Source organism: Diadema setosum, chromosome 21, assembly GCF_964275005.1.
Source record: "Diadema setosum chromosome 21, eeDiaSeto1, whole genome shotgun sequence".
In the NCBI taxonomy this organism is placed as follows: domain Eukaryota; kingdom Metazoa; phylum Echinodermata; class Echinoidea; order Diadematoida; family Diadematidae; genus Diadema; species Diadema setosum.
The window spans coordinates 15,663,574-15,690,127 of record NC_092705.1 but is presented as its reverse complement, the minus strand read 5'-3'; the positions used below and the strand labels follow the sequence as shown (position 1 = coordinate 15,690,127).

General features: G+C 38.4%; 2 protein-coding genes across 3 annotated transcripts; one reads left to right on the top strand and one right to left on the bottom strand.

The window, feature by feature from the left end:
- Positions 1-7,302: 7,302 nt before the first annotated feature.
- LOC140244503 (uncharacterized) lies at positions 7,303-12,643 on the bottom strand. Of its 2 annotated transcripts, none has more exons than XM_072324131.1 (3): positions 12,475-12,643; positions 11,476-11,575; positions 7,303-10,947 (listed from the first exon to the last, which is right to left on the bottom strand). In XM_072324131.1, the coding sequence occupies exons 1-3, from the start codon at positions 12,568-12,570 to the stop codon at positions 9,860-9,862; spliced, it is 1,284 nt and encodes a 427-aa protein (XP_072180232.1). In that variant the 5' UTR covers positions 12,571-12,643; the 3' UTR covers positions 7,303-9,859. The 2 variants fall into 2 exon arrangements, with proteins under 2 accessions (XP_072180232.1, XP_072180233.1); XM_072324132.1 differs by having other exon boundaries at positions 11,476-11,572.
- Positions 12,644-14,374: 1,731 nt separating this feature from the next.
- LOC140244731 (NHL repeat-containing protein 3-like) lies at positions 14,375-25,714 on the top strand. The gene is made up of 5 exons (XM_072324344.1): positions 14,375-14,537; positions 21,030-21,198; positions 22,755-22,955; positions 24,213-24,426; positions 25,362-25,714. Exons 1-5 carry the CDS (start codon positions 14,379-14,381, stop codon positions 25,588-25,590), a joined length of 972 nt encoding a protein of 323 aa, XP_072180445.1. The 5' UTR covers positions 14,375-14,378; the 3' UTR covers positions 25,591-25,714.
- The last annotated feature ends 840 nt before the right edge of the window (positions 25,715-26,554 follow it).

The window sequence follows — 26,554 nt, the reverse complement described above, 5'->3', positions numbered from 1 at the left end:
ACGTGCTCAGCTGCTATCAAACAGAGGTTCGTTTTGCTCTGATCTTGTACTTTGGAAAGGCCGACCCCCAATAGTAAACAATAAATTCTGTGTGTAGATACATGGATGCACCACACACACACACACAAAAAAAAAAAAAAAAAACGCACGTTGTACGCATGATACACACATCATAGGGGTGCACTTCACAAATACTAGAATCATGTTATTCATCAGCACGGTTGCACATTCCAAAGTCCGCGTTGGGTTTTGTTATGGTTTATTTCCGGGCACTGGCAATTATATTCATAACTACAGCTGTTTTCAACCAGTTCGAAATGTCGAGGCTTCTCTTGCACACCCCTTTGCGCTTGTCGTTGTAGTTTAGACTCATTTAGGTTATTGTTCTGCAAATTTCGCTTTCACTCTCAATCGCGTCTCTCATGCTTTACTTGCGTTCTTCATGTTCTTATCCCCTGGCTATCTACAGTATTTGTACTACTCACTATCATGTATTGTTTGTCCATTTCTGCTTATTTTTTCTAACATCCTACATTTCTTATTAAATTTTATTTATTTATTTATTTATGTATTTATTTGCTTTTTATTTATTTATTTGTTTATTTATTTATTTATTTATTCATTCATTTATTTATTCATGTGTAATCTTTTGTCAAGGTAGCCAATTCACCTGTAAATAAAATCATTGATGAGCATAAATATGTACATTAAATAGCAAAACGTATATACAGAAGATAACATAGACACTTAGGCCCGAATTCACGAAGGTGGTACAAATGAAACCATGGTTTAAACCATGGACAAAAACCATGGAGCGCCAAGTGTCGCATGGAATATTTCGTCACGAAATCAGTCATTTCGTCGATGAAATTATTATCTTGTAACAAAATGACAACATTTTGTAACTAAATGAACATTTCGTCCACGGAATGATAATTTCGTTAACGAAACCTGTCATTTTATCGACGAAATGACCAATTTCGTAACAAAATATTCCATGCGACACTTGGCGCTCCATGGTTTTTGTCCATGGTTTAAACCATGGTTTTGTTTGTACCACCTTCGTGAATTCGGGTCATACTGTACATTGCAAAGTAACATAAAAAATACAGTGTATATGATTATGCCACAACAAGAGTTCACCAGAATGCCGATTTAACAATTAAAACGCTATTATGCAGGAATTAAATTGAATAACTGAAACTGCACTGGTCTTGCACTCGAGACACAGTGAACAGTTCCAGCACGTTTATTTTCATATTTCACTTGACATCAAAATACATCCCCCCCCCCAAAAAAAAAAGAATACAAACCAAGCAAAATACACAATATTTATAAGTCGGGTCATGAACAGAAAGTGTGTCAGCATACATAATGTACATAAGACAATTCTCTATAACTTGTGAAATATGATGGAACCGGAAAAGCAAAGCTTGTAAACGCAGGTTCCATGAAAAAATACCGGTGTAAATTTACTATGCAATCAATGGAGATAGGACACAAAGTAATAATGACGAAACTTATGAAAGCTAAAATATCAAGGTACAAAGGGAAAAGGAAATAAAAGAGAAGAAAAAGAAAAAGAACAAGTGAAAAAAAAAGAATCCAAAGAATAAGAATTGAGTGGAAATATGGGATATAGATACACAAGTATATGTGTGCACATTATCTATAATCAACTTCATAATGAGTTCGAAATGTTAATACATGTACGGATGCAGTGATTATATAATGGAAGCATAAACCAGAAATATACATTGAACGAGGATACTGCGCATATAACACATTAAAAAATTCTAATCAGGCTGGTTATATTCATTTATTAACATTAATTTCAATTTTTGCTTAAATGTAAACATACTAGAACAATTCATTAAATCGGCGGGAAGATCATTCCAAAATTTAGGTCCGATAAAAACAATTGTTTTTTGAGCAAGGAGTGTGCGAGTACGTGGAAGGTGAAATGAGTCTCTTTGTCTTGTGGGGTAAACATGGACGGCATAGTTTTTCTGAAACATGTGAGTAAATACATCAGGCAAGCCGTTGGCTGATAATTGAAACATAAATGTTCCTAAGTTGTAAAAACAAATCAGCAACCTTAAGGAGTCTGTTTTCAAAGAAGAAATAATTCGTGTGACAATAATAGTCGGCTAGATTAACTGAACGGATAGCCCGTTTTTGTAATTTGAAAATTTTATCAATATATGATTTGGCACAGTTTCCCCAGGCAAGTATTCCGTAACAGAGATAAGGTAAGATAAGCGTTGAATATGAATTTTTCAAAATATGCTTGGGAAAAAAATGTTTTAGCTTATTTAAAATCCCAGTATTTCTCGAAAGCATCTTAAGATAAATAATCTAAATGATATTTCCATGTTAATTCATGGTCAATATAAAGACCTAAAAATTTAAACGATTCAACTTGAATCAAACAATCATTGTTCATCTTTATATCGCCAGGCAAATGGATAGCAGAATTACTAAATAACATATAAACAGTTTTGTTTACATTAAGAGACAACTTGTTTGCTTGAATCCACATTTGAACCGACTTTAATTCGGGGGCATCCCACGAGACCGACACCCAGGAGTCATACGGTCCACGAGACCGACATCAATAATAGGTCCATGAGTCATACAGCCCACGAGTTATACAGCTCAGGAGTCATACAGCCCATGAGTTCGACACTGCGCACAAAAGGCTCATGAGACCGACACTAAGCAAACATAGCCCACGAGACCGACACTAAGCAATAAAGGCTCATGAGACCGACACTAAGCATAGAAAGCCCACGAGACCGACAGTAGGCAAAAAAGGCCCACGAGACCGACACTAAGCTAAAAAGGCTCACGAGACCGACACTAAGCAAAGAAAGCCCACGAGACCGACAGTACGCAAAGAAGGCCCACGAGACCGACAGGATAAACAGCGCCATCTACATGTCAATCACCTGTACAGGGTGTTCCATGAACGGAAAAATAACATACTGGCGGGTGTAATTTCGTAACGCTATCAATTGAAAGATGGTGACCATCTACATAATTATGAACGTCATCAAATATGTATTTCTACATACTTCGGGGGGGGGGGGGGAGGGGCAAGTGTGTCAGGGAGCGACATTGTAATTAAGTAGAAAAATTGAATTGTATTCTTCATGCCCCCGCCCCCCCCCCCAAAAAAAAAAAAAAAAAAAATAGAAGAATTAGTATTCTTCATCTCCCCCCCCCAAAAAAAGAGACAAAAAACACAAATGAATTTAAAAGAGGACAATAACGATGTATGGATTAATTTTAGAGCTTTGATAATGCCATTGTGCTATTCTAATAGGCTTTCCCAGTTTTTGGCTAGAAGATGGACAAGATGTGAATTTTACCTCTTCTCTTTCCCGATGCACTAGTTACTTATTCTATTTTAGATATTCTACCCTCCTGCTTTGACGTTTTGCAGTAAGATCTATCTGTAATTTTCTCTGTAACTATAAATGTAATTCTACTGATTAAAACGTTTTATATCGCAGGGATTCACCTCAATTTTGTGGCTTGTGTTATTCTCCTCCGAACAGTACATTTTATCGTGAAATACAATAGCTGTTTTCATGGATGCATCTGTTTTTTTTCCGAATCCCTAACGCTACCTTTATAGACGATTATGTCATTTTTTATTTTTTATTGATACTAAATCAACACCCTCGCAGGTTTATTGTGGAAAGATCTGTTACACACTTTTACTGTACTTTGTTCATTTTTTTTTTCACAAACACACACCCATGCAAACACAATTAAAGATGGGGTAACACCCTGCCGGAGATGGCAACTCTTCTTTTCTATCTCTCATATCTTCCTATGCTATTATCAGGACACCCTATACAATTTCATGGTCTATAGGTGGCGCTGTTCATCCTGTCGGTCTCGTGGGCCTTCTTTGCTTAGTGTCGGTCTCGTGAACCTCTTTTGCGTAATGTCGGTCTCGTGAGCCTTGTATGCGTAGCGTCGGTCTCGTGGACCTTTTAAGTGTAGTGTCGGTCTCGTGGGCTTTGTTTGCTTACTGTCGGTCTCATGAGCCTCTTGTGCGTAGTGTCGGTCTCGTGAGCCGTATAACTCCTGGGCTTATCTTGCTTGATGTCGAACTCGTGGGCTTTATTCACTCAGTGTCGAACTCGTGGGCTGTATAACTGGTGGGCTGTATGACTTGTGAGCTGTATGACTCGTGGGCTGTATGACTTGTGAGCTGTATAACTTGTGGGCTGTATGACTCGTGGGTGTCGGTCTCGTGACGTGCACCCCTTTAATTCTCTGTTCACTACATCTAAAAGGGTTGTTGGGTTTCGATGTGATAAGAAGATATTAGAGTCATCGGCAAAAAGAAGAAAAGATAAGACATTAGATGAATTTTTGAAGTCATTTATGTAAAGAATAAACAAAAGTGGGCCTAAAAGGGATCCTTGAGGGACTCCACAAGATAGTGTTTTTAAACTGGAACTGAAGCCGTTAATATTTACAAACTGTTTCCTGTTAGTTAGATAGCTCCTGAACCAGTCCAAGGCGTTTCCACGTATCCCATAATGCGAGAGTTTGTATAACAAAATACCGTGATCGATAGTGTCAAAGGCCTTGGACAGGTCCAGGAACAGTATGTGATGAGTCGTCAATAGCGTGGGCTACTTTATCGATAAAAGCAAACACAGCGTGAGTAGTAGAGTGTTTTTTCCTAAATCCAAACTGACACTCACAAAAAATATTACATTCGTTTAAGAACTTAATTACACGAGAATATATCAACTGTTCGAGAATCTTAGACATCGCCGTCAAAAGAGAAATTGGACGATAGTTACTTACATCTTGTTTATTACCTTTTTTGTAAATCGGAACAACTTTAGCAATTTTCATTTGACTAGGCACTACGCCAGTAACAAGGGACAAATTAAATATATACGTTAAAGGAGACAATATTGCGGATATGATATTTTTCAGTAAAAAATTTGTAATACCATCATGTCCAGCACTCTTTTTTGCTTTCAACTTAAGAACTACATCCCTCGCCTCGTATTCTTGGATGGGAGTAAAAAACACAGATTGAGGATTTGGATCAGTAAGAAAATAATGAAATTCTTTATCTGTTACTGGGATATTACTAGCAAGTCTAGGGCCTAAATCTACAAAAAAATCATTAAACGCATTAGCAACATGTACCGGATTTTGGATCGAGATACCATGCTGAAATATTTCCTTCACTTGTTCCGATTTATCTTAAACTCTGAGAACTTCATTAATCACCTTCCACGTACTCTTGGTATCATTTTTGTAAAGGTCAAACTGCCTCGTGAAATAACTCCTCTTAGCAAGTCTCAAAGTTGTTGTAACAATGTTACGATAACGAACATATTTACCTTTCGTATTTTCATTCGGATTCCTCTTGTATTTACAAAATAGATTATTCTTATGATTGATAGACTTAAGGAGGGATTTGGTGATCCAAGGCATTCTTGGTGCTTTTTTATAGGTAGAACGGATGGATTGTCGTAATGGAATAATTTCATCATAAAACCTAGAAAATTTATCCAAAAAAATATGAAATGCAGTTTCTACATCGTTGTCAATACCAAAAACTTCTTCCCAATTAGCAGCCAACAATCTCTCCTGAGTCTATCGATGTTGCTATCAGAAAAATCACGAAAAGTAAGTCTTTGAGTCTTAAAACAACAGCTTTTCGCAAGAGGAATGGTTAGCTAGCCCAGAGTAAATTTGGTGTGTTACTTACAAATAACAACTTTGTTTAAACAATCTCTTAAATGAATATATGGAAGAAGCTGATCTAATTGAATAATCTAGCTTGTTCCATTCAAGTAAAGAAGATACGATTGGGCTACACACTGTCTTGTGACAACCAGAGCAAAATCTAGGCACACGTACAGAACTAACGCGTCCACACTGGTATAGGCGATGAACATGCCTTAGTAAAGTGTCCATGTGTAAATGCTTTATAAAGATTACTACCTTTTGTGTCTGATGGATGCTGCATCTACTATTTCCACAAGAGGCAATCGTGGTTAATTTCTCTCATGAGATTATTTTCGGCCTAGTATAGGGCAATTTGCGATTGTACAGTACAAAACTGTCGTGTAATGATAGATATGACCTGCGTCACTGATGAAATGGATCTTCTTCACTTATGAGAATGAGATCAAATCTGCCCGTGAAATAAAGATTAGCAAACAAAGCATTCGAAGGGATACAAGCAATTTTTTTTCTTTTTAAAGAGAAAGAAACATCGAGGATTGTGCTGGTTTAAATATTGATAGGAATCCCGACCCCGACGTAAATTAAAAAAAAAAAAATCTCCCGAACAAAATCAAATGCGCTCCTTGACAGATTAATGATGCAAGAAAAAGTTAAACATTTCACTCATGTGACAAAATTACGAGCTACCGCAACGTTCTTGAAGAGATGAAATTGGAACTGTGCAGGTGAGTGTAAAAGCAAGAAAGTATACAAGAGTCGAGAGTAAGACATTGCAAAAGTGGTATATAATAATCCATACAGTTGTAATAGTAGTAGTATAGAAGTAATAGTAGTAGCAGTATAGTATTATTTAGGAATATTATGTTTACTTAAGTACTACTACTATTACTATTACTATTACTACTACTATGCTACAACTACAACTGCTACTACTATACTACTACTACTACTACTTATACACTACTACTACTACTACTACTACTACTACTCTGAATACTACTACTACTATTACTACTACTACAACTATGGGTTATATATTATAGAACTGTTGCAACGTCTTACTCTCGACTATAGCATCTATATAGTATACTTGATGCATGGTTATTGTATACTATAGCATTAATGGTCTAGAATAGTGATGTGCAGTAGATGAGTGTAAAGAGTCTAGTAACTGGTAACTGTTCGCATGAAAAAAAGAGGGTTAGTGTTACATTATGACAATTAAAGGAAATGCAGTGGTCGTGCATTGGTAGCATTATATTGTAAAGCATATATTACCAGCCCCTACTTCGATAGTGAATATAGCAGTACTTTTTTTGCAGGGATGAATACAATATTTTTGTGCATCAGTATGCGCGGGTCTGAGTGTGTCAGTAGGAATTGTGTGCATAAGGTGAATATGGAATGCTTAACCCACCCGTGGGAGGCGAAGCCGAGTGGGTTTAGGCTAAATTCCATAGTTACCATATTTCATAACAATGTTATTGTTGGGATGGCAAATAGGTGTACCTGGTAAATCAGCACGTATAAATAACCACGCAATGAGTCATAACTTATTCGCATTCTCTTTTATGAAGTTTTTATTCCAGTTTCAATTGGCATAATCGTCACTTTCCCTGATTGAGGGTTCTATTTCAGTTGTTATTCATAACTGCATAAGGTGTTTGTTTAACATGATTGCACTCAATTGTCTATCAAACCACATTATTCATTACACGATTAACAGCTGATTAAAATACATAGTCAGCTTTCAATAAAATCAGTATCATGATTAACATTTCCTATAGGAAGGGGGCGGAATGTTTCCGCAGACGAAATGTCCCTACATCCATGCAGTGCAAACTATACTATGATTGAACTATGAGTGTGTTAATACAATGTATCCGAAAACTTGTCTTATGAACTACTTTATGGTGATTTCTACCTTCTATTTCGACTTGGGCTCTAAGGGTTCTAATAATCATTGCAAGTTCAGATTTTATTTCACGTTTCGAGACAAAAGTTCTGCGATGTATTGATAATTACCTCGGCACACCGTACATGACAACGGCAACTGTCCGGTTTTTTGCTATGGTACGCCAAAAGAAACCATGTCCATGGTTCTGTTTAAAAGAATTAATAATTCGGTATAAAACCACACAAACTTCAATTCTTATGTCAAAATCAAGAGCAACATAATCAACAGTTGAACATTTATTTTGTAACAAAATTATTAGCGGGGAAGTGATATTGCAATAGGACCAGAACCAGACATTTTTGGCGCACCATAGCAAAAAACCGGACCGTTCCCGTTACGGTGCTCAGTGTGCCGAGGCCTTAACCCTCGAAGTCCGGGGGAAATTTTGCTGCAGGTATTATAATCATGTCAGTTAACTTTACTGCGGACTCTGTATTACAGAGAAAGATTGGGATATGATTAATTACATCAAATGCACAAAATTAGGGGAAAATCCATCTTCTGAGATTGTGTTGCCATTGTGAAATAAGTTATAGATTACCAGTTTAGAGGCTTTGATGATTTTGCAACCGACATAGAAATGGTATGACATAGACAAAATTACAGAGCCAGATACAGATCATCATCTCTTCTGAGAATCGCAAGTTTCACCTTCCACGCATTCTTACAGAATTCTGCCTAAGGAGAACAGAGCGCACTTGGAAGCTCGGGGAGGGGGAGATTAGGGTAGGGGGGGGGGGGTGGTGTCCATTTGCCTTGTTTGCATTTTCTACCACAATAGCCATAGTACCTGCAAAGTTTGTTTTTAGAAAAAACAGTGACCATGCTTTTTTCAAAATAAAATAAAGAAAAATGTGTAAACTGGCCGTATACTGGCCTCCAATTTAGTCTCGCCCCTGGATGGGAGGGCACCCTGGATCTGCCAGAAACAAACGTGAAAGTTAAATCACAAATATGATTTACTGTGAACGCTTCTGCTTTCATTGAAGATTTCTTTTTCTTTTTCTCTTTTTTTTTTTTTGGGGGGGGGGGGGGGGGGGCTCTGAGGTCCTACGGGGACTACCAGAGGGGTGCATGGTAGGCCTATGTTATGACGGTAGCGATAATGCGTGCGACGTTTGATGACAAATTTGATCATGCGTTATCAGGTGAAGATGTAAAATGAATATTGCCCCACCCCGCATGGGATGCCCCTAGATCTGACATTCAACACAAATGAAACTGCACTCACAAACGTTTTATACTTATACAATTTAATTCTATGATGATTTCGACTTTTATAGTACAAGATTTCTTTTTAAAGATTTTTTCATACTTGGGTTCTTGACAATCTATTGGTGTCCCCGAGTAAGGTATAGGGTGTCCATTGTACAATACATTTTATCATCCTATGGCAATCATACCTCCCATTGCAAATTGAAAAAAAAAAAAAATATCAAGAAGCTGAAATGTTGAAATTGGTCCTGGCTGTGATCCGCCGCCCCCTCCCCCTTTAACAAACTCGAAACTGCACTCACCAATGAACTTACTCATGGCACTAACCATGCTAACTTCTGTGTCTAAAAAAGAAGATTTTTAAAGGCTTTGGGAAGCTCCTTGCTCCACCCCCTCCCTCAGGAGAGGGATTCAGTTCCTATCACCCTGGGATTGACATTTGATAAGATTGGTGAGAATCAGCCATGGGCTGATGAGATTTTCAAATAAAAAAAAAGAAGCTGAAAATGTAGAAATGTTTACGCACTACGAGCAACGTACGACACACGACGCGCGACGCGTGACGGACGGCGGACGCCGAACAATGAATGATTTCAATAGCTTACTTGAGCTCTTGGCTCAGGTGAGCTGAATTTCTCTGATTTTCCCGTATAGCTGCTTCTGTCAAAAATTGGGAAATAATCACATTTCATGATATGAATTGGATGTGCACGCAACCCAGGGTATAGCAGGAGCCAGCCTGCACAGGGCTCGAAAGGCAGGGATGTCTCATTTCACACTTGCTGAACACATTTCGGTACTACAGGATGTAGTTTTTTTTTCCGTTTCATGGAAGCTGGCTGAGATTCCTTCTTCGCGAATGTCCTTACATGACATTGTTTAATCTGATTGTTTTTCCGCAAAATGCAATTGATGAAACAATCCTCTCCTGTAATTAACGTTGATACTTCACAGAGTGTCTTGCAGTCGTTTCCACTCGTCGATAATCGCTTTGATGCGATCGTTGGCCTTCTCAGTTTTGACATGATTTTCTCGTACTTCACAAATTGTGTTCTTGCTGGCTTTTGGCGAATGTGATTTCGTGACATCTTCGGTCGACTTCGTGTAGGAATACTTAGGCGGGAATGTGCCATTTGGGATGACACCAGCTGGCTTACTGACAGCACATGGACTGCCGATCGAAGTCCGAACGCACTTCTTTATGGGCGTTGTCGTTGGGGTCATGCTACGGTAGACAGCAAGCGCTTTTTGATTGCTCTGTATGTCCATGGGCACACGGATGGCGCCCTCAGCGTCCTGGTATGCGAACATTGTCGGAGATCCAGGAAGAGTCGCCGGTTGGACCTCGACAAGTGAATCGCCATCGGCATACGAGCTTCGACGATGAGTTCGTATTACTTCCAGATTTTTGAAGATATTCGCTGGTAGATTGCTCAAATCCGGTTTACCACGAGGTGTCTGAACGATGTATCCTACTTTCGAGGGTGTTGTAGAATTTGTTTGTTGCCACGAACTCGGCTTGTCCGGAGGAAAGAGTTGCCTAGGAGTCAGACCTCCGCTTCGCTGGTTCATCTTTCTTTTTGGAGATTGTTGTACAGACGAGGATGAGGTATTTGAGGGAGCACAGGTGCCAATATTGCAGGGTAGTTTCCTGCTAGAAGATGGCTCTCGAGGTGGCTGAAGAGTCGTGGAATCATCCCCGACTGACTGATGCTCGTTCAAATCCTCCGGCCCTGGCGACATGTAGAGATTCCCATCCGGCAGCTTGATGATCGTTATGACCTTTGAACTGGAATTTCCCGGCAGGTGGTTTTGTAGAGAGGGTTCTTTCTGATGCGGCGTGAACCTCGAGGAGATGCAACTACTGTCATCATTGGATGGCGTGCTGTCACACCATCCTCTGGTTGGAGAAGGATGCGGATGTTGTGGTGGCCGCAAAAGGTCTCCCAGAGACGAAGCAGAGACTGTGTCCCCACTGGACAGGAACAAGTTTGGATTTATCTGGGTCATGTTGTTACCATCCTCCCCGTGGTATCCTGGTGTAAATCAATGTTTGAAAGGATAAACAAACACAATAGCTAGCATACTCTCTTCAAGAAATTTTGACCGAATGGAACTGGGTATGCGTGTTCGACGTTCACAGAACTTGACTGATCACCACAATAGGCCTAATTCTTCTACCCATAAAGAAGGATGCGACACCTTTTACACGTTTTTGGCAAACTTCTTCTATATTGTTAAATCTGGGAACTTTTTTTTTTTTGGCTGCAATCATAAAAAGTCAAAAAAACTGTATGTTCGAAGAATTCAAAATCTAAACTTGTCAACATTTTCCCTGAAACATGTTAATTTTGACAAAATAAACTGCAATTTTCCCCAAAGCTCATCTTAACCACGAATAATGGATGGGCAATGCTGTACTTATGGGTGATTGTCTCAGTATACGACAATCACCTGATCTACCTAATCATTTGGTAGAGCGACTTCAAGCAAAAGTCAAATTTGGAAAAGGGATAAGTATTTTGTCTAAAAATTCAAGTGCATTTTGTTTCCTACTCACTTACCAGCCATGTCACAGGTGAAAATGTTTGCAAAAGAGTTGCTTTCATTTCGGCCGCTTGGATGAGCGATGTCTATCGAGAGGTTTGGTTGTTGTTTCCCCTGCTGACGAAATAACACAATAACTATCACAATAACCAAAGAATGACCATGAAGACCTCCACTTGAAATAAAAAGAAAAGCAATTGAAATGGTGATGGATGCGAGAAGCAGGTCGTTGACTTCTACATGAACTTTGCCTCGTCTCCTCCCCCCCCCCCCAAAGAAAAATTAATGTATGGGAAAATACTGAATAAAACATTATATTTTACAAGCAATTCAGGCCTCCATGATAGATGCGGGGGTCAAAGATTAATGGGAAACCTTATTCTGGGTAACTTAATTCAATAATACGAATCTAATTTTATTCAATAATTTTATTCCCTCCCTTTCCCCAGCGCTTTGACGGGCAGAATTTCCGTGCGTTGTTCTCGATCTAGAGGTCTATTTTTTTGTGTGTCCAAAGCCTTCCCACCCCCCCCCCCCCCTCCTCCTTCCCGGCCACTGCCTCTGAATTGTCATGACATTCAAATTAATGTTTTAAGATAGCTTTTGATAACATTATCTTTCCAATAAATAACTTATCGATCTTTACCCATATACGACGTGTATTCTTTCGATCACTCGCATATATATACAAACACACTTCCACGCACACAAGAGCCCTGTATCCAATCTTGTGCTTCATGTTCTTCCATGACTAGGGATCACGTGGACGGTATATAATGGTAAATCATACTAAATTTGTTTAAAGTGTTATGTCAGATGCTCATATACGTGTATGACACGTATGAGTTTGGGATGTTCTTGAAGGGGATTCGATGCACCAGCATCATCAAAAACAAAAATACAATAATTCCAAACACAAACGACAAACTGAACGAAGTCACTGTGTAAGAGATACACAACTGTCGGCATGCCAAACTGTCAACATTAGCAAACTGAAGTGAAATATCAATACTTACAAACATTTCATCGAACTCTCGAATCAGCATGGTTCTTTCCGATGAATCATCGAACAGAAGAGGATCCTCTTCCCACAGAGTCGGGAAATGATACATTGGAATCTCTTCAAATTGTGCTTGAAGGGATTATGATGGCCTACTGATGGCTTATTGTTTTGAAGCAATCTTGAGAAATCCCTCTCTGTTTTACGTTTATTACCATCCCCCAAGTGCCAAAGATGAGCAAGTGCGCGTTCTAGTAACTTTGGTTACCACGCAAAATTTCTTGCATGAGGCGCGCAGCTCATGTTTTTAGATGCGCTTTGATTATGACGTCAAATTTTTATTTCTGGAGTAGAACGAGACCAATTAATCTCTTTGAACGAGACTCAAAGTAGAGGTGACGAGTGCAACAATGTGGATGGTCTTCTTCTTCTTCTTTTTCTTCTTCTTCTGGTTAAGTCTGCCTTCTCCAACAAGCTGAAGTTTCTTACATACTATGTCATTTACATTATAATACAGTTTATTTACAGATATTTACAAAGACATAACAAATAATTATGAAGAACAAAGACTGGCCACTGTGATCAACCGTTAGTCGGTTACAGAATGCTCACACAGATGGCGCTGCAACAATTTCCGAGGACAGGGAATTTATTGTCCTCAGAAAGAACGAATGGCGATGTGATTCTTTCGCCAGTTATCCAAGACATTGTGGAAAGGAAAGCGAACTGTTTTTGGCTGCGCACTGTTCATTTGCAGTTTACAAATTCAGTCAGGACTATATATCCCGTTTGCCTCATCCGCGTGACCTGACCCCATCAAGCCTGCATCTGTTGTTTCCTGACTGTTGAGAGCAGCTCACGTTACCATCTCTAGCTATAATAATAATAGTGAGACTCTTATAAAGCGCACATTTCTACCTAAAAAAGATACTCAAGGCTATCACTACTTCTAATAATGGAGGGTTAACCTACTCTAATTTTCCTGTGAACTCATTCGAGCCCCGAAAAATTAATTCGTTATTCTCTGTACAAGACGGTTTTCCAGTATGTTCTCAGGTGACTCGGGGTTAGGTTTTTATTTCTTTTTTTTTTAAACTCTGCATGATACGAGGTGTATTACGGTAAGATTTCATAGACAACGTGGGGAGACGTTATTCTTCAACCATGCAAAATTTCGTGACCGTTGCTAAAAAGAATGAAACCTCATTCACATAATCGCATATACGTGGACTGAGTGAATGCAGCAATTTTCGGTAAGAAAATAAATAAACAAGAAAAACTGAAGAAACCCCTATTTGAGTGGTGTGGTTGAAAGTTTGATTATCAGTGTGCTTAAAGGGATGGTACAGTACTGGTGGAGATGAGAATTGGGCATAATTTAACTTTTTGCGAGATACCAAGAAAACACTTATGAAATAATACAGAGCACCATTTTCAGAGGAATTAAAAGTTTATTTGATGAAAATCGGGTTGGGAATGACTGAAATATCCAAAAACAAAGGAAAACAAAGCGATCGTAATAAAGTGTGGGTCCCACACTTAGAATCGCTCTAGCTGTTTTGGATATCTCAGCCATTTAAAAAGCAATTTTCATCAAATAAACGTTGAATTCCTCATGGAATTACATGCTCTTTCATATTTCATAAGAGGTTTCTCATTATCTTACCCGAAAATGTTAGAAAGCTGAAATTAGTTCTCAACCAAAACTATACGATCCCTTTAATTCGTCAGATCATCTCACTTGGACTGAGACCGTGCACGATGTCTATTGTTCCGAATTTCGAGACCAGGTGCTGAAAATCAAAACAAATGCATGGGCTCAATGACGTACAGATCATGTGACTTCGAGCTCACCTGACTGCACACGTGACTGCTCACACCTCCATACCATACCTTAGTACTTACCAGTGTAACGTTACAATGAAGCAGTTAGCACTGTTATTCTTCCTTTGCCTACAAACTGACGGCAGTACTTACTACAAACTCGATCCACAGTGGCCAGTAGATTCTGATGCATTCCAGGGACCAGTTTACAGCGCTGCTGTAGATGACAGAAATGGCGAAGTCTTCGTCTCTCAGGTAGGGTTAAGTTTTCGTTTTAAGTCACCGTCCCACCTATTGTGTTTTGTGTATGTTATTATACGTTTCTTGTTAGCTACACGCAGCCGCTGTAGAGACAGCGGCTGCACCTCTAATATTCCTTCGCAGACGTTGTCATTAGGTGATACGCTATCAGCGTATCACCTATTGTGATTGTCAAAATCTCTCTTTATTTTTTTTTATTCTTCTTTCTTTCTGGACAATTTTGTGTCGTCAATATCTCAAGAATGACATTACGAAATAACATGACATTTTCAGTCAACATGTCTCATGACAAAATCTAGCCACAATAAGGTTTTCATGACAGTAACATATCTATGACGTCATCTAGGCGCCATTTTGTGATTTTCGGACCTTGTCACATGATCGATCATAACTTCATAACTAGATGTCATTTCTGTATCATTTTCGGTGGACATGAAGTTCAGGTCACGCTCTATCTTACTTTTTAACGCTAGTTACACAGGTCATCATTACGCGCGCGTAAGCGCGCATCAAAAATTTAAAAGGCTCAAAATGACTTCCCAATGGGAAATCTCGAAGTTTCAGACAATTTTAAGCGTTTCAAACATTTTCTCGCGTGCGCGTCCGTCCGCGCAATTTCGCGCGCAGAGCCCGTAAGCAACATGAAAATGCAATTTTTTTGACTGATTTGGATTCCTGATACTTTGAGTAATAATATCCATTGATTTCCGATCGATTTCGACCTATAACAAAGGAATGCACTGGCGTCAAAGTTGAAATTCCGCGTGCGCGTCTTTCTGCAAATATAGTGAAAAAACATGTCTTTGTTTATTTCGCCATAGCTCTTTAAATCGTCCGTTGATCCTATATTTCTATTGCATATTACAAAAGTATATGAATTGTAAATAACATTCCAAGTATCAGTATTGCCAGGAAAACGCGATGACATCATCATATCGTCATTTTAAATAAAAAAAGTGGAATTGATTTTTTTGAGGTACTGTTTCTGACATTCATTTGCTCGTATCTCTGTTGTTTAAGCTCAATATTACCCCAAATTCATATATGTTGCACTTTGAACATTTGCCTTTCAAGTCCATGTGATGGTTTTGAAATATGATGACGTCATCATATTAGAAATTGTGATTAAAGGTAAAGACTCAAAATCAGACAAGTTTACGTGTTATGTCTATGGGAGGTGATTTTTTTTTTAAACCATGCATTGACTTGACAACGTTTAAGCACCTTTACCTCATCTGATTTTACTCCATTTCCTCCGAAACATAAATATGTTGTAGCTGAGACAATAAGCTTTAGTAATCATGCATTTTATGTTTTCAAATCTCCTCATCAGGTTGACAATTTTGCAATTTAAAACTGAAAATGAGAATGCAATCTGTACGGAACGATTCCGAAATTTTCTTTGCAACTATATATTGATCGAATCCACGCTGCCACTTGTGGGAAGTTGAATAGCGCCATCACAAGTCAACACTGTCACGATAGTATTTAGATTTAAGTTTCGCACTCGATCTTCAGGACAGCCATGTGGCATAATCGGTTAGCGCGCTGGTTGTTCATAACACCATACCGGAGGGCGAGAGGTTCGACTCCCGCAGGAGTTTTATCCGTTCTTTCTTTTTTTCTCTTTTTTTTTCGGCAGTTCAGCTTTACTCCGATGTTATTTATCGTATTATTTTATCAAGTGTACGTAACCCGTGAACACGGCTGCTCTATTTCCCTTGTTTTGTATTGGAGTTTGGAGATTGGGTTTGCTTCATTAATTTTGTCACACTTAATGTTGTAAATTGCCCCTTGTTACAGTGTCCCGCTTGCCACCTTTCGTTTGCTCTTTCCTTTTCTCTTCATTGGTTATTGTTATACTGTAACAGGATAGGTAGGAACATGTACGTTTAAATAACTTGCAGGAATGGGAGCTGAATTGATTAACTCTAGTCCAGGTGTATGGCATCTCGCTCATCTCTTTGAAATTCCAGGTTGTTATTGTTTGACCCAATAAAAAAAAAAACTAAAACGGAGTTGTAGACAGGTTATATCTTGCTATAGAGGTATCTTGTGCCACATGAATGGAAAGCATCACTGTTTAGTAGTAGTAATGAACTTTTTCATGTTGTATATGGTATAAATATTTAAGATAAATATATATATGTATATATATATATATATATATATATATATATAAGATTAAAGATAAATTTCACATCCAATCTTCGGTACAGCCGTGTGGCTTTATAGTCACTTAGCGCGCTGCATGGTCATTATGCACTACCTTAGGACGAGATGTTCGAGACCCGCAGGACGCTTTCATTTTTTTCTCTCTCTCTTTCTTTGTGTTTCTTTTGGCAGTTCAGCTTTATTCCGATCGATGTCATTTATCGTATTATCTTATCAATTATACTACCCCACGACACACAGTCGCTCAAGTTCCTTTTTGTTTGTCGGAGGCTGGAGGTTGGATTTGCTTCATTTATCATACGTATTGTTTAAATTGCCCTTGGTACAGTACCCCGCTTGCCACCTTTCCTTTTCTCTTTATTTTTCTCTACGTTTGTTCCTGTTACACTGTCACAAGACAGGTCGGAAAATAATTTGCATAACTCAACTGGAGCAGGAATGGCAACTGAATGAATTAACTCTAGGCCAGGTGTATGGCGTCTCGCTCATCTCTTTGAAATTCCAGGATGTTATTGTTTGACGCAATAACGGAGTTGTAGACAGGTTTTATGTTGCTATAGAGGTATCTTGTGCCACATGAGTAGAAGGCATCACTGTTTAGTAGTAGTAATGAACTTTTTCATGTCCCTCCATGTCAATTTTAGTGTGGTTTAAAGGGGTTGTGTGTCTATCTGCCAAAGAAAAGGAAAAACTTATTTTCGTCATGGCTGTTTCTCTATACGTAGCCGTAGGTAATGAGTGTTGTTGGTATCTGAGCAGTGAAGAACAGAGCATCAGGCTAAAATCCCCCTTAGTTATACGCGCTAAGCATTCAATTTGATATATCTTTCTTTATGAAGTCCATCCCTGCTAATGGAGTTACAGAATTATGTTATGACACGTTTCACTGAAAGTTTGTAAAGCAAAGTTTATGGACAAGGCAAGCAATTGTACATGAATATACCTACCATTGATTTCAGAGGGAAATTATGGTATGCATAAATGTAAGGGTATCATTGCTTTGGAATTGCTGAGACAATATGATTGGCACGAGGGCTTCCACTTCTAATAACTGATCCCTTTGAAGATGTGTCGGTCACGGGTGATCGTCATGATTCATCTTTCACGTAGAAGCTTACGTTCCACACTCTTGGTTCGAGAAGACCTACCATCATACTTCAAATTGTTATTAAAGGTAAAGACTCAAAATCAGACAAGTTTACGTGTTATCTCTATGGGAGGTGATTTTTTTTTTTTAATGTGCATTGACTTGACAACGTTTAAGCACCTTTATCTCAGATGATTTTGCTCCATTTCCTCTGTAACTTAAGTGTGTGGTAACTGAGACAATAAGCTGCAGTAATCATGCATGTTATTCTTTGAAATCTCCTCATTAGTTTGACAATTTTGCAGTTTAGAACTGAAAATGAGAATGGAATGTGGACAAAACGATTCCTGATTCATCTTTCACATACATAAGTTTACGTTCCTCTTTTTTTCTCGTCGAGACGTATGGCCGAGTGGTTAAAGGCGACGTCTCAGAGACGTGAGGTTGCACACGTGCGGGTTCGAACCCCACAAGATCACGAAACAAAATGCTCAGCTATTTTACTTTTTTTTTCTTCAATTTTGTATTACATATCCGTCCATGTAGAAATCACATTCGTATATAAACGCACCTATACACACACACAGACACACACACACACACCATATCCCTCTTTTTTGTGTTGGAGACCATATTGCTTCGACTGCTGCAAAATTTTGCAGGCTGACTTTGTCAAACTGATCATAATATGTAATGACGACGACGAAGGTGTTGTATTTTGAACAATTGTCTTTCAAGACCACATCATTGTTTTGTACTTTGATGACGTCATCACACTGAAAATTGTGATTAAAGGCAAGGTATCAAAACCAGCCGATTATAGGTTTTATGTTTACGGCACATATTTTTCCCAAGTTGCCAGAAATGGCATAGCGACATCAGTAGTTACAAGGCCGCATTTCCGTCTAGCAATGCAATACATGTTCACGCGGCCACGTTGGTTGAGTGGGCATTGACTTTTTTCCCTGTAATATCTATACATTTCTTTTTTGCCTTATTTCCGTGGATGTCCCGTGGCCGAGAGGTTAGGGAAACGGTTTTGCATGCAAACTCAATTATAACTTCAAGGTGTCTTTTCTTTGTCGATCACAGATGACCGACATCTGATAACCCCAAGCGTATCACCTAACTCGTCAGTCTGACGAGTTTCATATCTCGTTTTTCAGTGTGGTTGTGCGACTCCTTCATGAATATCTTTATTAATCGTGGAAAACTAAAATACAAGGAATTATCGTAATCTATAATGATAATCATTCAATAATCGGTATGCGATTTTTTTTTTTAATTACGTCAAAAACTCACCGAAATCTGTGGCTGAAATCAGGTCTGTAAACGTCCTTATTGCTTCACTCCTCATCTGCGTGTTATTTGAATGGCATTCACTCTCGTATACATATACTACAACGTACAACGTAGGTAGTCGGAGAGCTAGAGGGCGCCTCTCCGACTACCTACGTTGTACGTTGTAGTATACGAGAGTGAATGCCATTCATAATAACACGCAGATGAGGAGTGAAGCAATAAGGACGTTTACAGACCTGATTTCAGCCACAGATTTCGGTGAGTTTTTGACGTAATTAAACAAAAAATCGCATACCGATTATTGAATGATTATCATAGATTACGATAATTCCTTACAAGTATTAGTTTTCCATGATTAATAAAGATATTCATGAAGTAGTCGCACAACCACACTGAAAAATGACAACGTCTGCGAAGGAATACAGGTGCAGCCGCGTCGCTTCGCGACAGCGGCTGCGTGTAGTTAGTTTCTTGTATCTATCTGCTAGTGCTAGCTGCTTTACTAACTAGATTTACTGTGACCAGCCCAAACGCGAAGCTACGTGGACAACAGAGTGCCCAGGTATTAGTATCTACTGAACTTCTGAAGAGCGCATCGTGCAATTCTGTGACCAGTGGTGACGTATGAGATCTGGATCTGAAAAACTCTTAAAAGAGTAAATTTAAACTTGTCATCCGGCACGAGTCAGTGATCACTGCACTGGTGATGGTGATGTGTAGCTAATCACAATTACAACGCCACGGAGAGGTGACGCTGGCTGGAGCGCTTCTTTAAATGTATCAAATTTATTAATCTGTTTGATATTGCTCGGCAGAGCATTCAAATCCTTCACTGGTCTGTGAAAGAAGGAGCTGTTGAAGAGCTAGAGCCGTGTGAAATAGAATAGTTATCGCACTTATCAGGGTGATACACGTAGTGTAGGGTTGTCATACCTCTTGGTGCGTGAGCTTGGGCTGATATAATCCTCTAGCTCTAGCTTTAAATCAATGTTGCCATGAGATGACATTGTGTTTATTATCGCACGATCCACTATCATGTCTATGTGTGTGATGTAGCATTTACTTTGATAAATCTGTGTTTTTGGAATTGCATTTAGATGCCATTCTGCTGGCATTCATTTGATGCTCTTTGGAATGGTGAGAGACAGGAGATGAATGAAGTGAAACTTCAAAAATGAATGAATGAATAAATGGAAGTCTTAATTATTGACTAGTAGAAAAGCACTCTGAGTGTGCAGACCTCCGCCAAGCAGCTGATTTCCGCCCATACTCACATTTTGAAAATCATCCAATTTCCTAATAAAGAAACCTTTTGTTAACATCATCAGCTTTCTGCTGCGCGGCGGCACCTTGCCCCAAGCTGAGTGTGTATGCGAGCTTCAAATGCGCACAGCTTGAATTCCCAAGTTCATTGAGCTTTCCTGCAAAAAGATTAAAAAATCCTTCAAAAGTCCATATAAATTGCCAGATCACTACCAAAATCTAACCATCTGTTCCTTGTGTCATTATCAACTTTTCCCACAAGTTTCATTCAAATCCGTCCACAACATTTTGAGATTTTGCACACAGACAGACCGACAAACAAACGAATGAACAAACAAACAAACAAAACAAACAAACAAACCAATGCCAATGAAACCATAGCCTCCTTCCTGTGCAGAGGAAATGCCTTCAATGCGTCTTGAATTTTATTCACATTTGTCATTTTTGCTTTGATTGATAAAGTGTAAATAATATCTAACATTACACTTACGGTAAAGTCTGTTCTATTCTTCCATTTTCATGAAGTTTGACCTTTTGAAATGTGAGTGACTTGAATGCATTATACTGAATTGGGGAAATGGATTGTAGTTAAAAATGCAGTGTCTTTTTTTTTCTTTACAGAGTACTGAAAATTTGTTTTGAACATTATTTCTACACAGAGAGGAGATGGAATTCCACACATATTGGTATTTGCAGAGGAGACTGGCAAACTCCTCAGAAACTTCACGTACAGTAACAGCAGTGTTCTACAGGACCTTCACGGCATGAGATACCAATACAACCAAACAAACCAGATAGGATACGTGTGGGTGACAGATGTTGGTGATGGTAAGGATTACAATTAGGGCTGAGCTGTTAAAAGGTAGTGTGATAACTTCACACAAATCCATACTTTTTGTGTTCACTGCATGTTTATGAAAGTTACAATTACATATCGTCACTGGGGTGACAAGACCTTGTATCTGCAAATTAGGTGAAAATGACTTTTTTTTTTTGGATTAATGGTCAAATAATTAGTTAAAGGGGATGAATCCCACAATGATTGGAACAACCATCCCCCAGCATTCCCACTGATTTCCACTGATCAGTTACTAGCCATCGCCTTTAAGTGATGTCCTGTCCAACTCCCAACTGTCTTTCCCCCAAAATGGAGCCACCATGGTATGTCAAAGGAAAGGCTATCCCATTCGCCATAGTGCTTTGGCCGCCATGTTTTTTGGCTTTCCTGAACATTTGACATATAGATACGAGGTCTTGTCGCCCCAGCGACGATATCCTTTATGATTACATAAGAACCATTTTACCACAAAAGTGGTCATCAAGCCAAGGTGATTGTGTGTGTTTACTAAACTAAAGTCTCAAGGTGTGTCATAGTAGGTGGTCTATGTGACAAATAACATATTTTGTGGATACTTTTTATTTTCATACTGGAGATATTTTAGCACAGAAGATTGAAAATGTCATCTTTTGATTGTTTCATAACAGGGATGTGGTATTATTTTCACGAAGTCTTTCATATGTGGAATGGAAAGTATACATAAAATTGGGCTTAAACTTATCCTGTTTTCTTCGTTGTCATCCAAGTACAAATTGCCTAGATTTCTTTGGACATCAAGTTTCACATGTGCTTACATCACATTTCAGCTTATTTTTTTATTAGTAGTTTTGCCTTTATCATAGGTATTTAACTGCATCCTTAAATTTTGCACCAAAAATCATCTCATGGAGATGCATCCATCATGTAAAGTGAAATATCAAAATTTAAATCCTGTAGATATTGTTGCAATATTCAGTTTGATGTCCACCCTGTATCCCTCGTGCATTAGGACATATCAATGCCATTATGATATATGATCAGAAATTATCCTTAAAACAAAACAAAGACATTGCTTCTAGAAAGAAACATGACTAGTTCCTAACAATTTTTTTTATTTGTTTTGTTTTGTTTAGTTAATCGTTTTGTTTTGTTTTGTTTTGTTTGTTTGTTTGTTTGTTTGTTTGTTTTTTTTTTTGGGGGGGGGCACATGTATGTTCTGTGTGTTTGTGCTATTTTGTGGTACTTACACTATCAGTAACAATTGTTCTTGCCAATATATGCTGTATGTAGCATATTGGCTCTTCAAAGTGCTGTGATGCAGTAAGGATGGATTTTTCTTTTTATAATTGTGCTGTTTAGTTTCATACCCTGTTTAGATTTGTTTGATAAGAAAAGTACATTGTAAAGTTTGCACAAATTCATGCCTTATAAATCATTAAATGTTAACATAGAGCAGTTTGGGATGAGACATTTACCATAAACCTGGGGAACATGTCTCTGTCAGAAAATTACTACACCACGATAACCAAACATTAAGAAATTATTATTTTTGTTGTTTACTTGTCAGGTCCCTATGGCTACACTGTGAAGCGTCTGCGCACAGACGGTGCCCTGGACATGATGCTTGGTGTGGCAGGGAAGGCAGGGACGTCCCTTCAACCACTCCAGTTTGGCAATGTTGCTGACCTAGCATTCAATGAGGAAGGCACACTGTACATCGCTGATGGGGATGGCGGAGTCAACAACAGAGTGGTCAAAGTGGCGCTGAGTATGTTTCAGGAGGCAGCCACCATTGCTTTTGATGCATTGCTGTAAAACCAGAAATATTGGTGTCATGAGGCTTTTGAAGCTGACAACCTTTTTCATTTCATGAAAGTCTCGCAAGTTGCTTCAGGCATTCAATGAGTTTTATAGACAAAAACTTTCATTTGTATTTTATTTTTGTGAATCTTGGCTCCTTGAAAAATTGGCACTCGGTTGTAAGTTTCACAAATATAAATATTTCTGGTTTTTTTTTTCAGTATTTGAATATGCTTGGGGCTTTTGCACTCCCACCTTCTCCACCCCCACATCTGATAAGTGTTGCATCGTAAATTGATAATAACTATAGAGGACATTGATGCATACCTACCAACTTCTCTTACTTGATAGGAATTTTCTTGATTTTTCAACAAGAATGAAACTTTTGTTCAAAGGTATGTTTGTTTGTTTTTTTTTTGTGTGTGTGTGTGTCAAAAACTTGCTAATAGTGATGTATGAGAAATTGCAATTCATTTTCTCATGTGTCCCTATTATTTGTGGATTTCGGGATTGGCAATTATGTGAATTGCCCATGATGTGGAGGATAAACCTTATGCGCAGTGTTTTTTGTTATTGATATGGTCATAGGCACAAAGAAGCAATGCATACAGGCGATGTGAAATATATGTTTTGTTTTTCCATCTATGCAATTATTAGTTACTGGTAGACTGATTGGGGGTGGGGGTCTCATTCAGTGCTTAGAGAGTGAAATAATGGAAGTGCCAAAACCTGTCTGGAAAAGAAATTCACCCTTTATACACTGATTCCTCACTTCTGATGTGATGGCCTACAAGTGTTCATTTGCATGGTTCAGTATCATAATGTTACAATAAACTGTATTCATAGTATGATTTTGAAATGAGCAACATGTAATATTCTTTGCTTTCATTTCATTACACGGTCATGTGCTTAAACGACAAATTCATGAAAGTGGAATTAATGTTATTTATGAACACCCTTTACATATATCCCAGAAGGTGTATGTTCTGTGATGATTAGGGCTGTATGCTCTAATTGAGTATTAAACCCACATGCAGTATGTTGGCTAAGGTAAACTAAAACTTTGCTTAAACAAACAAAATAATGATCAATATGTCATGCATATTCACTACTTGGAAGATGCATTCAAGTTTGTATACATTTGTATTGTATAGGCCTATATCTTATTGACATGACTACTCAGAGTGAACACCTTTTCATAACAAAGTGTGACATCTGATGATAGGGAATTCTGGTGGCATGGCGATCTGGAGTGTTGGCAGAAACGGAACAAACCCCGGCCAGTTCCGCATCCCACACAGTGTGGAGCTTGATGAAGGAGGACGCATGTGGGTGGCTGACCGCATGAACGGCCGGCTGCAGGCATTTGACTCGAAGACGGGGGAACTTCTGGGGGAATGGTCTTCCTGTTTCAAAGATGGTCAACCCTACTCAGTCAGGTGAGACTACACAAGTGACCCTCAAACAATACAAAGTATGAGGCTTTGAAATCCTTATGTTATACCTGTTTAATACTCGTAATACCATTGGTTCATTTTTTTTTTCTGCCCACCTTTTACCAGGATGATAAGTGTCTTTTTTTTTTGTTATCTTCCAAGTTTTCATTTGGGTTTTCTTCTGCTTTTTTTAATATATATATATATATATATATATATATATATAGAGAGAGAGAGAGAGAGAAAGCGAGAGAAGGGGTCTCGACCATTTACAGCACCAGTGTAGCTCCTTCATTATTTATATTCAGTGCTCTGAAGGGCAATCTAGCTACGTCCACGATTGCTCTACTTATATATATATATATATATATATATATATATATATATATATGTGTATATATATATATTTTTTTTTTTTTGGGGGGGGGCGACTGGGGGCAACACTGCAGAATATTACAAAGAAGTCCTCAAGTGTTGGCCCAGAAATCTGGTACCTTCCAGTCCATTGTTCTGCTGGACACTGGAGGTATTATGTTTTCTGTATTTTAAATCAATAACGACACATAGCAGAGCTGATATCTGTTATGCTTTAAATGTTTCTTCTTTATGAAAATGTGAAGAAAATAATTTTTGAATGAAAAGTGTTCTTTTTTAATTTTTTTTATTTGATATATTAGACTTTATTGTTTGCAATATTTCTATTCTTATACCAGAATGTGATCTGTACCTTGAAGATATGTTGTTGTTCTATTTTTTGTTTTTGTTTTGCTTGTTTTGTTTTTTATTGTGCATCAGTATGTTTTTTGATCTGCAGAGTTTGACAGCCCTTAGGCAAGTGAATAATGTTACATACACATAGAGTAAAACATGCGGGTGCAGATGCTTACAATGACTGAGACTTCTCTGCACTGATTGTTGTGTTCTCACTGTCTCTACAGGCTTAGTAAGGACAAGGGTCATTTCATCGTGGCCCAGCTACAGTCCAATCAGATCGCCCTGGTCAAGGCCCCACCCAAGGCAGGCCCCATCGGTGAATGCCTGAGACTGGACACCATCCCCACGGGGAACGACACCAAACCTCACCTTGTGGCAGTCAGCCAGCAGAGTGGGGCTTTCTACGTCGGCGAGCTGGGCTCCCAAACGTGTCAGAAATTTGTGCCGGTCTAGCTGTTGTGTGGTGTGTTCCTCACCCTGACGTTTAACCTCAAAGATAAAGGTGCAATTTTCAAAGGAAATCTTTCTGAATCCAGGGCTCAAGGAATGCCCATTTTAGAGATGAATAGACAAGTCTTATGTGCATTCTCTGAAGCTGTATATGTGTTTTAAACAAGGAGCAACATTAAATTCTTTATGTGGTGGCCCAAATTGGGCATCAAAATCATCAAATTTAATTTTTGGGCAGCCTGACGATGAATTCAGTAACCAGAAAAGGTAACGACAAACATGAAAATAAATAATTTGATGAGATGTTGAAAAGATAAATTAAACCACTATAGTGATTATGTGAGAATTGGCAGGTATAATAAAGTGGTTCAAATACAACACACTGTAACCAAGGAGTAAGAAAGGAAATCATGTGACAATGAAATAATTTTGATAAAACACTAAATTAATCTTAAACTATTAGGATAACTGTATGAAATTGACAGGAATGATGAAGGGCTGCTAAAACCACGGACTGTTCTTAGTCCATCATGTCTAACATATGTGATGATGAATTAGGTCATGAACATTATTCTTTACCTGACACCAAAATGTGGTGTCAGGTAATAATATATTAGAATCATGCTATATTCATATAAGTATGTCTTACAGTAGGGTGTATCTACGTACTTCTATATTTAGATTGATAAAATTTGGACGTGAAATTCCGCAGAGAGATAAAATTTTCTCGGCAGATTTAAAGTTTGGCTGGAATGACGGGTGACAATTTGAAACCCTCGTCTTGTCAGTCAGCTGAAATCTATGCAGTCATCAAGCACTGAGCCACAAGTTATTCTTCCCTATTTAAGGATGAGAAGAACAAATAAGATAATACAATGTACACATTCAAACATTGTTTGGTAGCCCTGTCTGGGCCACCAATACATTATTTGTTGAAAAAGCCACTTAAGTCGAAATCTTGCTGTAT

Excerpts from the sequence above, each read along its gene's own strand:
- LOC140244503 (XM_072324131.1), bottom strand. The coding sequence starts at position 12,570 with ATGTATCATTTCCCGACTCTGTGGGAAGAGGATCCTCTTCTGTTCGAT. Across the intron at positions 11,576-12,474 it reads GAGAGTTCGATGAAATGTTT|CAGGGGAAACAACAACCAAA; the intron begins GTAAGTATTGAT and ends TTATTTCGTCAG. Across the intron at positions 10,948-11,475 it reads TTTCACCTGTGACATGGCTG|GATACCACGGGGAGGATGGT; the intron begins GTAAGTGAGTAG and ends GATTTACACCAG.
- LOC140244731 (XM_072324344.1), top strand. The coding sequence starts at position 14,379 with ATGAAGCAGTTAGCACTGTTATTCTTCCTTTGCCTACAAACTGACGGC. Across the intron at positions 14,538-21,029 it reads GCGAAGTCTTCGTCTCTCAG|AGAGGAGATGGAATTCCACA; the intron begins GTAGGGTTAAGT and ends ATTTCTACACAG. Across the intron at positions 21,199-22,754 it reads GGTGACAGATGTTGGTGATG|GTCCCTATGGCTACACTGTG; the intron begins GTAAGGATTACA and ends TTTACTTGTCAG.